Here is an 18,056-nt window from a genome sequence, read left to right on the forward strand (position 1 = left end):
AACTTACTGACTGATTCTGACACATCAGAAAATGTACTGAATATTTTTTCCAGAGAAAGAGATGGACACTGGCCATCCATACTTCCTGAATCAGTTGATAGATATAAACCTGATAAAAGTTGGCCCTCAGCTTCCTGGAAATCAGCCAAGTCTGCAAACCCAAAACAGTAAGAAAATTTTTACAATGGAACCGTAATAAATTTCAGCAGAATATCAATGATATCAAGGTTTTGCTGCAGAAACAAGCTTTTCTGATTCTGTTTGCAGGAAAAATTTAAAATACATTGAAGACCCTATCTTAAGAGATTGTGCTGCTGTACACAAGGACAAAAATTGAAGGTTGTCCTGCTTATGGTGGAATATCTATGCTGGTGGCAGTCATATTCCTTTCCATCATGTCCAGCTTAATATTGTTCTGGAAGCAGTAGCAATTCACCTGGCTATGGGATTTCTTATTACAATATGTTCAGTTTTTTTTTTTTAGCACTGGGTGCTGATTTAAATTAAATCATTCTTGATAATCTTATTTTGCAACTGCCTGAGCCCATACTTCTTTCACAACACTATGAGGAGTAGTGCCAAAACAAATGGATGAGGTTGTGTTATTGAATGAGCCCTTGACAATAATGACCTCTCTATTTTTAATAATGAACTCAATACTACTTCCTTCCGTATCCACTCATATTCTGCAGTAGATCTTGCAATCTGCTTCCCTGCCATTTTTTTCTCTGCTCATGCGTGTTTTCAAAGACATCTACGGAAGGGATCATTTTCCTGTTATTTGTACAATGTCTTCACGTGGACTACGCTGACACCAGAATACTTTTTCCCATCTTGCAAAATTTAATGCTGATAGTGATTCAAACATCTATCAATGATAGGGTTCCCATAATGTTTTACTAAAATCTGGGATATTCTGAAATTTTTACTTAAAAAACCTGGGACATTTTGTAAAAAAAACGGGACATGTTAAAAATTAAGAAAACCAAAAATTAAAGTATTATATATGTTGCACTTTAAATTAAATACTGCTATAAACATACATTAACATTAAATCCACTTTAAAAAAGGATTATTAATCACAAACATATTTAATTAGAAAAATATTTATCATATTTATGGACCTGTTCAAGAATTTTTTTTTTCTTTTGATATTCGATCATAGAACTCAGCGCAAGAGAAATTCTTAAAATATGTCTTTACAATGATTAAAACTTTTACTGTCGCAATTTAAGCCTGTTTTTTTTTATCTGTCCAGAGTGCATTTATTAATGAAAAAACATGTTCAACAGCTCTGCATTAGTTCCTGGCAGTGCTAAACAAAAACTAACTAGGTATTTAATACTCCCAGAATTTATACCCTACTTTGTAAAATGAGCAAATATTTCACACCATTTATCATTGACAGTTTGATCCTTCTGTTCACTCCACACTTCAAATTTGCTTTCACAATATTTTTTCACACATACAAACTCATCAAATAAGTTCTTCATTCACAGTAAAACTTGGTGACACTGTCTGCATGAATATGTAGCTTTCTTGTATGTTCTTCCAAGTCACAGGATTCTTTCCCTTCAAATTAATCCAATCCATAGGTTGAAGAGGTGTGAGAAATGGTGTACACCACTCCTGAATATATTCAATACAGGTGCAGTAGAAATCTACTGCATAGCTTTCGAACTTTTCAACTGTTATGTGTCCTTCTTTTTCTAATTCTTGCAACTGTTTTCTCACAGTAGTTGTAAGAAACGTTTCTGCTTTCCTACAATTTAACCTTTCCACCAGTTTGTTTGTTTCATCTTTCACTTCAATTACTGTTATATCTTGCTTTTCAATACATTTAATGGTATCATAAAAGATTTTTAACTGGCTGGCAAGGAAATGCAGGAGTGTAATTGAAAGTGGATTTTCAAAGAAATTGTTGATACTGATAGGACATTTGTCAATAGAAAGAAAATATGACTTTGATGAAGGGAACATGTCAATAACCCTCTGGATTGCAGGCAAAAGAGAGAGCCATCTTGTCTTGCTGCTACCCAAAACAGTTTTTATACTCTGTGTTTGTGAATTCACAAAATGATTTAAGTTCCTCAACTCGTAGAAATGTGGAAATGTTGGTAAATCTTGTTAATCATTAACTGAAGATCGATAGGTAAGCGATCTGAAGCAGTCTGCACAGCATTATGTATCACATGTGCAGGGCAACCAATTCCAATTAAATTGTTCACAGTGTTTTCTTACATTTTGAAATACAGATTATCCTTTCCCTTTCTCTTCTTTCCACCAAGATTTGTATTTGTATTATCTGCTAATATAGCAATAACTTTTTCAGGAGAACTAACTTCTGTAACACTTCCAACACATAAGAAAATAAAAGTTCTGAAATTTCACCACCTAAATTAACTAACTCCAACATATTCACCTTCACACCTTTTTCTGGATGATAGTATCTAATGACCAGAGGTACTAATTTCATGTCAAAGTGGTTTGATGAATCGATTAATACTGATATAAAACGAACTTCTTTTAGCTCTTCCTCAATCTGCTTTGTTGCTAATGGCGCAAAACATTGGTTATTATTGCCTTGCACTTTGTTTGCGAACACTTGAATTTATCGTTGAAAATTTTTTTCACGATGGTTGTTGTGCAGTCCATGGAGTTAAGGCTGTGGTTATGCACCTGTGTGATATGCAAAGGTTGCTTCCTGCGCTGCTAGTGATAACTCTTTCCCTTTCACTCTTGGTTTTCACAATTAAAAAATTACTTATACTGCAGTTGGAAGCCTTACTTCAAACAGCAGCATTATGTTTTTTCATTTTCACTTGGTTGACTACGTCTGACCAACCACCATGCAAAATGCAAAATTTACAGTTACATAAAGTACATTCCACATTTTCATCTATACCTTTAATGAAAGTAAATTCTCTTCTAATATTATCATTAATACTGCACTTACGTTTCGGCATTATAGGGGTAGAAAACGATAAAAATTATAACATGCAAAGAATTGATCAAGTAAGATACTGTTATAACAGAAGCATGAGAAAAAAGAACATCACCATTAGTTACTATTAGTTATTATTAGTTAGTTATATTATTTATAATACTAATGATTATTATTATAAATAATAAATAAATAAAATTTATTATTATCAACATTGTAGTAGAAATTGGTTCTAAAAACAAGATAAAATCCATTTATCCATTTTTTCCTGAAGGATACTTAAAAAAGTGGGACTTTTGGAATTAACTCGGGACAACATTTTTATAAAAAAACGGGACGAATGGGAATCAAAATCAATGAAGCAGTCAAGTATGAAGCATATTGCATTGTCAAGAGGCAGCAACAGCCTCAATTCCAAAAGCATTATCTCAATTTCCACTCTATCTAAAGTCGTGGTGGAAACCAGAGTGCCATGCACTCAAAAAGCATCAAGACAGCATGGGGTATGTTTCGTATATACCCTGCCACATCAAATCTCATAGTGTTTAAATGTGCTCAGGCCTGAGCATGTTATGTGAGACATTAGAGTCAAAAACAATTTTGGATCCATTTTTGTGCAACCAGTGCAAAAATCATATGGGATAAAATCTGGAAAATGAAAGGTAGATACAGAACCCACCATTTATCTACCTTAGGCCATAAATGAATATGTTTGTTGCTGATCCCAAAGCTATTGCAGACACTTTTGGAGAAACTTTTGCCAGAATCTTAGCAACAGCTTCATGTCATTCTGAATTTTTAATGTTGAACAGCAACACGGGAAATAGCTGCTACATTTTTCATATGTAGCTATCTGTATACCATCGTCAGGGTATACAGATAGCTACTGGCATTTTTCTTATATTGCCCACTCAAATTTTTTATGTTGAAGTAAATGAACTAGCTCTATCACTTAGACGGAAAATAGTTGTCCCTTAACTGTGCCCTAAAAATAGTCACTTTCAGAGCATCCTACATGGATTAGTTTCTTTACTCTACATTGGAAGGCTCAGTATCACACACATCAGATTGCCATACATCCTTTTGGTATGTGTTCATGAATATTAATAATAATTTATGAACACTCCATCCTGTAACCTCTCACTTTGTCAATTATAGAAGTCTCGTGCTTTATCATTTGTCTATCTGCATTTGTTATGTACACAGAGCAGCCTCCCCTCTGCTTTTTTGCCCAGCTATACTAATGGTTCAAGATTCTTAAACCTCCACTGACTGTGCCACAGTGTTTTCTGGCATTACCATCCAAACTATATCCCACTTGATTGCAGTAATTACTCAGCAGAGTTGCATGCCATTCAGCTTTCGCTTGTGCATAGAAAAGAAAATTGCTACCAGAAGTATGTAATTTATACAGATTCATTTACAGGCTATCTTCTCTACTGTGTAAAATCCACTTCCAGTGCTTTGTGAAGTTTTATGACTGTTATAGAAAATGAAAATCCGTAATTTTGACGTCTGGTTTGCTAGATTGCCAGCCACATTGGAATTAAGGGAAATGAGACTGCAGATGTGCTGCAAGATCAGCTTATACTTTTTCATGTACTGTTTGATAGTTCCCTATACAGGCTACAGACAGTTTATAAAATCAAAGTTAATTGCCTGTGGTAGTTATCATAGCATGAAACACTGAAAAACAAATTGCATCATATTAAGTCTGAAATTAAGCATTGGCAGTCAATATAAAAACAGAAGGAGAGGAAGTTCTGCATAGATCACAGTCATCTGAACACATTCTTATTTACTGAGTAGCAATGACCCACTTATGTGTGAAAAATTAAACATGCATCTCACCATTTGTCATATACTGGTGGCATGCCAGCATTTCACAAGAGAGAGAGGAATGAAGTTTTTACTTATTATTCCAAGCCTTATACACTCAAACAGTGGTTAGCAGACTGGCAAATTGAACAATGTTTTTATCATTTTACAAAGACTTAATTTATACAAACACATTTGATTATAAATTCTGTTTATATGTAGATACTGCATTGCTTAATTTTTTTGTATATACACATTATTTACTAATTTAGTTCTTTATGACTATTTATTCATACCTTGTGTACTACTGTACCTTTGGTATGACACAGTGTGACCTTTGCTGTCCTTGCACCAGTAAACCATAAATCGACCAACCATGAAAATAGTAATGACCTCATTTAGTCTGTCAGTGTCCTAGCCTTCATAATATTTCATCATGTATAGCATCATTTTGTTTTGGTTTAAGCCATTGCAGAAGAATATACTTTGTTGGTTTGACTAAATCCCAGTTACCAGTGCTTTCTTGTTCATTAATTATGCATTTGGATACTCACTGACAAGGTGCACCTCATATGAGAAGGTGAGGATTGAACATTATTTGAAAAGCCTTGCCATTTCTCTGCATTCCTTAAAAGGATAATAGAGGTCCTTTCCCAGTATTGAGCTTTAACCTTTTAGCAACATATTTATGTGTGTATCTTTTGTATATATGGCCGATTATGGTGAAGTAAACTAACAGAATAATTATCACTGTTAACTCAATGAAACTAATTTTTTGTCTATTCTAAAGAACATTTTCAAGTGTGATATACAGGAAGAAAAGATTCAGAGAAACACAGAATTAATCATTTTGTGATCACAGTCATTACTGTAAGATATATGGATTGCTTAAGGGTCAGAGATAGAAAACTGTAAGAGCTCCATTAAGGAAAATTGAGAACTGACTGAGGTTTTAGAATTGATTTTTTTAGACTTTAGATTTTAGACTTTGAGGATTTAGCCAACCAAATTGTATTCTTATTGGCTTAAGAATGCAATTTGGCTTAAACACTAAAGTATAAAATGATGATACAACATGACAGAATTTCATGCTGATTGGGACATCACCCAGGTAAACAAGCTCCCCCCCCCCCATTGTTTTCGCCAGGGATCCAGGACGAACAGCAAATCAGTTACTGGAACAAATTCTGAAACACATCCGAACTCAACATCACCACAGTTCAAGATCAGTACTATCAATAAGAAGCCTGAATAGCAAAGAAATGGAGTTAGCTGAGGAATTGGATACGTACGAGATCGACATAATAGGGGTGACTGAAACAAAAAAAGACAAAAACTGGTGAGATCTTTCTGAGCAATAAATACAAAATGTTATATTCAGGAAATGACAATCAAGGAAAAGAAGGGATTACCATAGTATTAAACACTAAATACGAGGCTAATCTTCTTGAATGGCGGGCAGTCTCAAGTAGAGTGATGTGGGCAAATATGAGAATGGGGAACTGGACAATGAGACTTATTTGTGCCTATGGTCCCACAGAAGGTTCTACAAAGGTAGAAGTGGAGGAATTTTTTGATGCTTCAGAAAAAGCAACTGACACAATGAAAAAGGAAACGTTGGTCATTGTTGGGGATTTAAATAGCAGAGTAGGAAATGATTGTCAGACATACAAACATATTTTGGGAAAATTTGGAGAAAAGAGCAAAGCTAATAATAATGGCAAATACCTGTTGGATTTCTGCTCAGGACATCGACTGGTTATTACTAACACCATGTTCCAACATAAAAATGTGCACAAATTCACATGGAGAGAAGAGGCATGGAATAAGAAAAGTCTCATTGACTATGTTATTGTTGATAGTGATGTTTTCTCCCTGGTGCAGGACACCAGAGTGTGCAGAAGATTTGAAATTGGAAGTGATCACTATTTAGTCTTGAGCAGGATAAAATTGAATTTCATATTGAAAAGAATAACATGTTAGAAAGTTTTAAAGCAAATAAAAGTTGAGCAGCTCTCATATGTGAACTACAGACTAAAATACACAAAGATTATTGAAGAAAAAATGAAAGAGTTTGAGAACAGCAACCAAACCTTGGAGATTTAGTGGCAAGCCTTGAAGAAAACACTGATTGATTCAGCTAGAGAGGCATGTAGCGAGGTTGTCTGCAAGAATAGAAAAATCAGAACTCCATGAGGGACATAGGAAGTTAAACAGCAGTGAAGGAAAAGAAGAAAGCATGTCAAAAGTTCTTGGCAAATAAGTCAGCTTGTGCTCTGAGAGAATACAGAGACAAATGTAAGAAAGCTAAACACTGTGTAAAACCAGCGAAACAAAAGTCATGGGAGGACTTTGGCAAGAACATAGAAAATAAATATCAAGAAGGTGGTAAGATATTCTGGAGGTTGTTGGAGAAGCTTAGAAATGGAGGAAAGAATGTTGTAAAAGGAGTTAGAGATGATAAAGGTGACATGAAAACTGGAGAAAAAGATATCCTTTAAGTATGGAGTAATTACTTTGAAAAATTGCTAAATGAAACAAAAAGTGATAGCACAGTGATAAAAAAATACTCAGCAGGCATACAGTCAGGAATACATATCCATACTTGAAGTAGAAAAAGCCATCAAAAATCTGCAATGTAGAAAGGCATCTGGAGTAGATGAGCATTTCTGGTTGAATATCAAGTATGGAAGCATAAGTCTTACAGTGGCTGCACTGCTTAGTTCAGAAGATCTGGACAGAGGGACGAATTTCAGGTGATTGGAGTAGAGCTCTTATGGTACCCATATATAAAAAGGGAAATAAAACTGAATGTGAGAATTACAGAATTGGAGAATACAGAGACAAAGAAAAACAGAGGTATTTCTCTATTGAGTATTCCTGGTAAGATTTATTTAAGTGTACTTTAGAAAAATTTGTCACTTTATGACAAATAGTCGAGAAATCATGGGAATATAACAAAGATCTATTTAAGTTTTTTAGATCTGGAACAGGCATATGACAAGGTGCAAAGAAAGAAGCTATTCAAAATGCTAGAGTTGTATGGTGTCAGTTGGGCACTATATCAAGCAATACTTGGTCTTTATTTGAGTTTTAAGTCAGCAGTTAAATTTGAAAGAAGTACAGGAATATGGTTTAATATTAAATCTGGTATCAGACAAGGATGTACATTATCCCCTCTGTTATTCATTATCTATATGGATCAAATTATGAAAGAAAGTTGTATTAAACCTGATATCAAAATTGGAGATGTTAATGTCAGCTCTTTGCTTTATGCGGACGTGTTATACTTCTAAATAAATCCGCTATGTCTGCAAGATTCCTGACTAAATTGAATAACTGTTGTAATAGATATGGTATGAAGGTCAGCAATAATAAAGACAATGAAAATAGGCAGAAGCATTGAAAATATCAACTGCATTGTGAATGGAGAACCTATAGAACAAGTAAAATGTTTCATCTACTTGGGCATGATTTTTAATGAAGGTTGGTAACTTAAATATAGAAATAGACAACAGAATCGACAAATCGGATATGTTAGGAAGTCAACTGTATAAATTTTTATGGAATAAGAGAGAAATGACTCAAAACACTAAATTAGCTATATACAAGACAGTTCAAACCAGTGTTCACACCAATTTTAATTTATGGATCTGAGAGCTGAGTTAGAAGGAAAACACTTGACCAAAGACTAGAGGACCCCCCCAGATATGAGAGTCCTGAGAAAAGTTAGGGGTGTGAACAGATGGCATCAATGGCACTATCATATGAATATTATGAAGATATTAGGAAAGAACTTGACTTTGTTAGCATTCAGGAATGTGTTCGCAGAACTAATCTCAGGTGGTATGGTCACTTAAACAGAATGGGAGAGGAAGGATTAGCAAAACAAGTGTTCTTTGCCAGGTTGGCAGGAAAAAGACCCAGAGGAAGACCAAGATATATGTGGATTGATACAGTAAAAAGTGCCTTAGAAGATAGAAATATGAGATCTGATAATGTTGGAGTCTGGACAAGTAACAGACTGATTTGGAGGAAAAAAAATTGTAGATAGGAAGTTAGTAATGATGTAAATTTTTCGTGTAGTATTATCATATCCTGTACACTCCTTGAGGGTACATGTCAGGAATTTGATGATGATGAGATTTTTGACCTAATATAAATCCCTACTTTCTCATGGTTCCCACTTTCAAGTGTTCATTTGAATAATGAACAAATGAGAATGGACTGACGATTTTGGATGTAGCCAAACAAATTTTGTTCTGTATTGGCTTAAACCAAATGACATTGATGATATAATGTACTAAAATGCATGCAAGTTGTGATTGGGACATTGCCTGCTTAAATTGCTATGGGATTGGATAGCATATCAGCCCATGTATTATGAGAATATACAACAGAATTGGCATATCCTCTGGCATAGCTGCTTAATTTAAGTCTCAGTTCATGGAAGGTGCCACTGGAAAGAGAGCAAAATAGTTCCACTGCATAAAGGAGGTTCCAAGACAAAAGTTTCAAATTATAGGCTAATTAGTATCTCAGAAATAGTGGTAAAAGGTACTGGAAAAGTTGGTAAAAAACGGAATTCAGGACTGGGTGGACATGTCAGGACAACATGGTTTTGTGAAAGGCAGATCCTGTCTTATTAATTTTCTTACTTTTTATAATAAAGTGACAATTGAATTGGATAAAGTAATTGGCTACTCAGTGTTTCTGCTAGTCTTTTCAAAGGCATTTGACACAGTTCCACATAGAATTCTGTTGCATAAATTACAGCAAATGAGTCTAGTGATTTGTATTAGAGGGCAGCTGATGAACAGATATTATAGAGCGGTTTATACATCTATACCCACTTGTCTCTGAACTGTAATAGTGTTTCCTCTTAATGTACAGCTGCAACGATGATGTGATATTATACGCATGCTGTATGACTTGTTTCTGTGTTCATAATTTAAATATTTTAGCAAATTCTTCTACTTTCTCCTGAACGAAGCTCATGGCACGTTGAGTGAAATATATGAGTAATAAATTCCATTTAGTTTTCTCTTACATATGTGAAGCCATTATTTAAATAATTATGCTATATATGTATATGCTCTTTAGATGATTGCCTTAAAATGAAGGTGAGATCATTGAATAATTACATTTAGTCCTCGACTTATGATGGGATTCCATTTTGATGATGTGGTTGTAAGTCAGAAATGCCATGAGTTGGAAGGAAATCACTGCAAGCCAAACATAGTACTGTAGATGTTTTTTTGTAGCACTACATATAGCATGAATATGTTAATGGTTTTTTATTTTATTTATTTATTTTTATTTTTATTTGTTTTATGAAGGAATAGCTGTCATAAGTCACATACTTCATAAGTGGAGGACCGACTTTAATTTGGTTTATTTTAAATTTAGGTTATTACTCTATCACAGTAGCAGTAGTAGTTTCTGTAATTTTGTCGTAATGAATGTTAAACATAATGTTGAAATGAAGGGATCAATCCTGGACCAGCTCCATATTTCGCAGGATCTTGTTGAAAAATATTAATGTCATCATCAAATTCCTGACGTATACTCTCATGAGATGTACAGCATCTTATGATAGTACTATATGAAAAGATTCATCATTACTAACATCTTAGTAACAATTTTCCTCCAGATTATCCTGTTATCTGTCAACATTACAATATTATCGGATCTTATATTTCTCTCTTCTAAGGCACTTTTTACTGTATCAATTCACCTACATCTTGGTATACCTCTGGGTCTTTTTCCTGTCATCCTGACAAAGAACACTTGTTTAGCTAATCTTTCCTCTCCTCAATGGCAGTACCATGTTATAAATGAGGATATTAGGAAAGAACTTGACTGTTCTAGTTTACTATCTCTTGTTTCTCTAGTATTCTTTAGTATCTCTATTGTTCTAGTTTCACATAAATTTATTCAATTGATGACTTTCTGCCATACCAGTTTTGCTAATTCTGCTGTCTATTTCCGCATTTAACTTATCATATCTTCATTAAAAATTATGCCTAAATAGCTGAAATATTTTATTTGTTCTATAGGTTTTTCATTCAGGATGTAGTTGATATTTACAATGTTTCTGCCTATTTTCATTGTCTTTGTCTTTTTATTGCTGATTTTCATACCAAATTTATTACAACAATTATTAAATTTGGTCAGGGAATCTTGCAGAATTGTACTGGATTTATTTAAAAGTATAACATCATCTGCATGGAGTAAAGAGCTGAGCTTAACATCTACAATTTGGATATCAGGTTTAATACCACTTTCCTTCATAATGTGATCCATATAGATAATGGATAACAGAGGGGATAATGCACATCCTTGTTTGACACCAGATTTAACATCAAACCATCTTCCTGTACTTCTTTCAATTCTGACTGCAGACTTACAACTCAAATAAAGACAAAGTATTGCTTGATATAATGTCCAATTGACACTATACAACTGTAGTGTTTTGAATAGCTTCTCTTTTGGCACCTTGTCATATTCCTTTTCCAGATCTACAAAGCTTAAATACAGATCCTTGTTATAGTCCCATGATTTTCAACTGTTTGTCTTAAAGTGAAAATCTGATCCTGACACTGTTTGGCCCAAATCCAGCTTGTTCTTCTCCAAACTCTCCTCCACTGTTTTATTTTGCTATTTCTCAAGAATACGTGCATAAATCTTACCAAGAACACTTAGAGAAATTAGAGAAATTTTCTGTAATTCTCACATTTAGCTTTATTCCTTTTTTTTTATAGATGGGTACTATGAACGCTCTACTCCAATCATCTGAAATTTGACTCTTTCTGAATTTGCTTTCTGAATTATGCAGTGTAACCACTGGAAAACTTTTGTGCCTCCATATTTTAGTCTTTCTGGTCGAATATCATCTACTCCAGCTGCTTTCCCACATTTCTGGTTTGTGATAGCTTTTTCTACTTCAAGTACAGATATATATTCCAGGTGGCATTTAGCAATCTTTCAAAGTAATTACCCCATGCATCAAGAACTTTATCCTCAACTTTCATATCTCCTTTATCATCTCCAATTCCTTTTACAGTACTCTTTACTCCATTTCTGCTTTTTCGATAGCCTCCAGAATGTTTTACCACCTTCCTGATATTTATTTTCAATGTTCTTACCAAAGTCTTCCCATGACTTTTGTTTTGCTTATTTTAAACAATGTTTTGCTTTGTTACAATTTTTCTCTGTATTCCCTAACAGCTTAAGGTAACTTACTTGCTATTTTGATATGCTTTCTTCTTTTCCTTGACTTCTTCTTTAACTTCCTGAGTCCACCATGGAGTTCTAATTTTTCTATCCTTGCAGGTTGCCTCTCTGACTGAAAGAATCAAAGTTTTCTTTAGGATTTGCCACTAAATCTCCAAGGTTTGGTTCTTGTTTTCAAAGTCTTAAATTTTTCTTGAATAATGATGTATTGTATTTGAGTTGATAGTTCACATCTGATAGCTGTTCAACTTTGATTTCTTTTAAAACTTTCTTACACAGACTTCTTTTCAATATAAAATTCTGCTTTATCCTACTCAAGACTAAATAATGATCAATTTCAATCTTCTGTCATCACTATCGACAGTAACATAGTTAATGAGATTTTTTCTTATTTTTTTGCATCTTCTCTCCATGTGAATTTGTTCACATTTTTATGTTGAAACATAGTGTTAATAATAACTAGCCCATGTCCTAGGCAGAAATCTAACAGGTGATTATGATTAGCTTTGGTCTTTTCTCAAAACATTTCTGTATGTCTGGTAATCATTTCCTACTCTACTGTTTAGATCTCCAACAAGGACCAAATTTTCCTTTTTCATTGTCTGCCTCAAAAAATGTGTCCACTTCTTCCTTAGTAGAACCTTTTGTGGTACTATAGGCACAAATAAGTCTCATTGTCCAGTTCCCCATTCTGATATTAGTGCATACCACTCTACTTGATATTGCCTGCCATTCAAGAAGATTATCCTTATAGTTCCAAATCAAATCAAATCAGCTAACGCCTTTTTATTCTCGTATATACGGGAGTAGGCGAGGCCATTTAGCCCTATCTAACTTTTGGAGACTGAGTGGGCAGTTCAATCTCCACTGGTACCCAATCAGAGACAGATGGCCCAAGGCTATCACTAATTAAGTGGTACGCAGTGAAGAGAGACGGCTCAAATGTGCCGCCATCTCGTGGTCTCTAACCCTAACACAATATATTTAATGTCTGAAATAATGTGGGTTCTACGGTCGATTTTCTTGAGTTTAGAGGACGAAAAACCCGAGTTTCCGGGAGGAAAAACCTGCTTGCCCGTGCCAGAGATCGACTAACTCGGGAGCCGGTCGAAAAAAGGCTTAGAAAAATTTCCTCTAGTCGCCGACTAGACTCGAAACCAAGACTTCCTTCGTGCGGCCTAGCGCGGTGGTGTGCAAACGCCACATCCACTGAGCTACACAGGCTCTATCCTTATAGTTAGTGTTTAATATTATAGCTACTCCTTCTTTTCCCTGTTTGTTATTGTCTGAATATAACATGTATTTGTTGCTTAGAAAGATCTTGCCTGTTTTATTATTATTATCCCAAGATTCCATGGAGTCAAAGACTCTTTTTTTTTTTTCTTCTTTGTTTCGGTAACAACTGTTTTGTTGATCTGGTACTTATGCAATTTTTTTGATGAATTACATCGATGCTTCTTATGTTGATGGTGCAGTTTTGTTCTCTGCTGATGTCATATTGGAGTTTGTTCCAGTAGCTGACTTTTCACTGTTTGTTCTGGTTCTCTGAAGAAAACAATTGGGGCCTTGTTTATTCTCATCATCTTAGTCAAAAGATTGGAACCATTAAAACCTTGCTACATCGTGCTCATAATATTTGTTCCACCGAAGACCTTTTACAACAAGAACTGAATTATATCAAATCTGCCTTTATGAGAAATGGCTTTAATGAATCTTTTATTAAGAAATCTTTTAACAGCTTTAGACAACCAGTCTTTAGATCTCTTGAAGATATACTTGAATTCTACTTTCTTATATTAAAGGGATTTCTGAACTTATAGCTGAAGTTCTAACATCTGTTAATATTGTAGTATCCTTTTGTACTGTCAGGAAGATTTCTACCTTTCTTTCTTCGCCTGAAGACAAGTTTTCTCCATTCAACCTTCCCGGTGGTGTTTACCAGATGCTGTGCTCCTATGGTTTGCCTTACTTTGGATAGGTCTTGCAAATCTATAGCCCTCCATTGAAAGAGCACAAATCTTTCATCCAGTACCATGAACTGGAACAGTCTGGCCTAGCAGAGCATAGCATCTCAACTAAACAGTTTTTTTTGAAGAAAACTAAGCTTTTACATAGAAGCAGATTCATTATAGAGTGCTTATATAAAGATAGCTGTGAGACCTTTTTACACCAGCCGAACTTATCTGATGGCTTTGGTTTCCCTATAGAAATATTATTATATCATTTTTACGCAAAGTTCTGTTATTGTAATTTTTTTTTAATGGGAATTTTAATGTGCCAATTTTTGAAAATGATTCTTGCGTTGTAACTTTATATTGTGTTCCATTATGATACATAGGCAAAACTTTTACAGCTAATAAATTTATTTCACATAAGTTTAAGTTTCCATCTTAAATTTTTCTAAAAATGTCAATTTACATACCCATAATAAAGTAAACTTGAAAATATTTCTTCATCAGGTAAATTCCTCAGATAAGTTCCTGGATTTAACCCTGAATCAGAATTAAATAACTAAATGGAGCAATGATTTTGTGTTAAAATGAAACTGTTGTCTCTTCAGGGTGATGATGATGATGATGACATCTTCACCTATCCTGTTGAAAATTAGTAGACATTTGAGTAATAACAGTTGTATATAATTAACATTTGAGAATTCTAAGACATTTCAGAAGTCAAAAAAAGTGAAGAAAAGTATTTTTTTTTTGTGTGTGTGTGTGTGGGGGGGGTAGCCATTGTATTTTAACTTGGAATTTATCAAAAGTAAATGTATTGGCAAGGGAATACAATTTTATTTGAATTAAAAATCAAGTGTGTTTTGAAATAAATTGGTGCAAAGAGCTGTATTTAAAAACTCCTTGGCCTACTTATAAAGGACACGATCCCTTGATCTGTACTAAAAAAAGTTTATCTCTTCATCTGAGCAGTCGAGTAACAAGTCAACTGATATGAATTTTTTATTTTTAAATAAGGGCCTGATATTGAATGGCTACATATTATAACAATTACTTAACAGTCCATAATGGTAATAATTACCAGACGGTTTGTCATATTATAATTCTAGTTTATCAGTACTTTACCAAGTCATCCTCTTGCTGTAGAAGTCATTTGTGTTTTTAATTTCACATTTACATGAGTTAATATTTATATTATTTTAGGAGAGAGAATTAGGCCAGCGTCTTAATATTATCCTTGTAGCAGAAGGAGCAATGGATAGAGAAGGCAGTCCCATTACAGCAGACCATGTAAAAGAGGTAAGTTTTCCTTCCATTAAAAATATTAGCATATTTAGAACTGTCAGAAAGAATCCATTATTTTTTTAAAAATAACTTTAGTTTGATTATAGTGATGGTTGTTATTATTACTAATGATAATGAATCATATGCCATACCTCTTTAGCAGTTTGATTTTTCTCACAGCTTCTTTGTCTTTCTATGTTCAATGCAACTTTGGTGTAATATTCTTGCATTTCAGATTTAAAAACTCATATCTTGCAAATTTTGTATCAGATGGTGATGTCACCTCAAAACTGTCACCACTGATATGCTTTGAAGTGATTGACCCAGCCATAGGTCTGATTCGTCAGCTATGCTGTTCTGGAGCTCGGATAAAATTTGAGAGGAACTGAGATGGTGCCGTACCTCCCCGTAAAGGGGACTCACGGGCGTGTATCATCATACGATTATTATTATTTTAAGTGATTGATTGATTGGCACTCACATAATATAATATTGTTTTATATAATTTTATATAATATAATATAATTTTTTCTATACCCAAATGCAATTAGTGCACCTCTAAAATTCAATTAGTGTGCCTATATACATCTTAAAAATAAATGTTACAGATTTTAAACATTTTCTATCTATACATTTTCTTTTTAGCTAACTTTTTTAAAAAACCACTCACCAGGATGAAATAATTTAGTTACCAATTTAAAACATTTTACAAAGTTATTTTTTAATGACATACAGTACTACACTATTTCCAAATTTACTGCCAAAATTTATGCCATCTGCTAATTACATAGCCTTTTTCTGATCATATCCCGTGCCTCCTTTGCAATTGTTTTCCTTACTGTTTTATTTTAAAGTATTTTCGCAATCTTTAATTATCAGTAAAAGAATTAGTGAGCAAAAAAAATGGAAGTGTGAAAAAGATTCGAAAAATAATCTCATTGGAAGAAAAAACTTGAAATAATAAATGAGTTTGTCACCTTAGTCAGTATGTTACAACCTCAGATTGTAGGTATTAGTGAGACCTGGCTATCAGAATCAGACCTACTAACTGGTATCGAGTGTCAAGGGTACAGTATTCTTAGGAAGGATAGAGTGGATAGGAGAGGAGTTAAAATTGAGCCCTATGATTGTAGTACTACTACTACTAACAATATTTCATGTGGCACTGAGTTTGAAGCCATCTGGTGTGAAGTGGAATCTAACAAGATCAATCCCATAGTGAGGTGGTGTTACTGACCTGGTGGATCCGTTGTTAGTGATGAAGAAATGCATCATCAAATAGAAAAGATGAGCATGAAAAGAGTAATCATAATGGGAGACTTTAATTATCCAAATATTCATTGGGTAGCAGTAGAATCTCATGAGAAGAATGAAAATGCATTTATTGAGCTGTTGTGGAACAACTTCCTCGAGCATAATGTGACAGAATGAACTCGAGGGCAAAGAGTGTTAGATTTGATTATAGTGTCAGAGGACATTTCAATTAAAGATGTAACCACTCTGCCTCTGGTTGGTGACAGTGATCATGCAGTACTCACTTGGGAAGTGACTAAGTTTATGAGTGTTCCATTCAGAAAAGGTTACATGCTGAACTACAAAGCAGGAAATTATGACAACTGAGGAGTATACTGAATTCATTGGAATGGGATTGGTTGCTGGATGGAAAGAATATTGACAGTGCATGGGAAGCATTTAAAAATATTTAAATGACGCGATATCAGAATGTGTCCCTAGAGTTTGAAGAATAGATAGAGTAGGAGTCAGATGGACGTGTAATCTTATTAAGCAAGAGATTCCTAAGAAAAGGACAACGTGGAAGGAATACTGTTTGAATAAGGATGACGTCTGTTATGAACATTATAAGCAGCAGGCTAGAATAGTCTCAACTGTTGTATGGAGAGCAAAGTCTGAGTATGAAAAGAAACTGCTAAAGACAAGCTACAAGAATTCTATCGATATGCTGTGAGTAAAAGAAAGAATGAATATGAAAGAATAACTCTTACAAATCCAAATGGCATGAAGGTTACAGATGCAGAAGAGGTTGTTCAATTAATGAGTGCCCATTTTGTTAAAAGCTATCAACCTGGTGAATGCAGCATTGAGCTCACTGTTCCCTCTTCACTAGATGAAGAAATGCAGGCGTGTGAGACCTAGGTATTAGAGCTTTCACAAATTGAATAAGAATTCAGCAATAAGGACTGATAGAATATCAGCACATGTGTTAAAAGAGTATTCAGCTGAACTGGCCATTCCTTTGACCAGGCTGTGTTTAATATGAGTCTTAGAACAGGGAAGATTCTGCTGGAATGTATGGTAATTCCATTGCACAAGAATGGTGCAGAGACCGATGTATCCAGCTATTGACCAATTAGTATCTCAGGAGTGGAGTGAAGATTTTTGGAAAAATTGGTTAGAGCTCTCATTCAGAAATGGGTTGACAGTGAATCTCTACTTTGCAAAGAACAAGATTGTTTACTAAGGGAAGATCATGTTTTAGCAACTTGCTCACATTCTATAATAGTATAACTAAGATGAAAAGCCAAACGGCTATTTTTCTGGCGAAGTTGATATAAGTTAAGAGGATAGAAATCCCTTATTGTTTTTCAGCCAGTAAGCGAAACTAAGACCAAAAACTATGATCTGTAACGTTTCATGCCGATGAACTGTCAGCGTATCCAAGCGTAAGTGACCACTTGGTAGTGCCACACCACGGCAACTCGTTGCAAAGGTGGAGCAAGCTCCCTCACTGTTCTTGATATTTTCTCATAATGTAAAACACACAGCTCTTAAGAGATGTAGTACTGTTTTACATTATGAGGAGA

General features: G+C 34.4%; 1 protein-coding gene across 1 annotated transcript in view; it reads left to right on the plus strand.

The window, feature by feature from the left end:
* LOC150107472 (ATP-dependent 6-phosphofructokinase-like) overlaps positions 1-18,056 on the plus strand; it is a 443,838-nt gene that overhangs the window by 151,556 nt on the left and 274,226 nt on the right. The window contains exon 8 of the mRNA XM_090391320.1: positions 15,154-15,249. Coding sequence (XP_090247446.1) covers positions 15,154-15,249 — 96 coding nt within the window. The remainder of the gene's footprint in view (positions 1-15,153; positions 15,250-18,056) is intronic.

The sequence above is a fragment of the Typopeltis vanoorti genome, chromosome 4 (assembly GCF_054136105.1).
Source record: "Typopeltis vanoorti isolate ZY-2024b chromosome 4, IOZ_Tvanoo_1.0, whole genome shotgun sequence".
Lineage (NCBI taxonomy): Eukaryota > Metazoa > Arthropoda > Arachnida > Uropygi > Thelyphonidae > Typopeltis > Typopeltis vanoorti.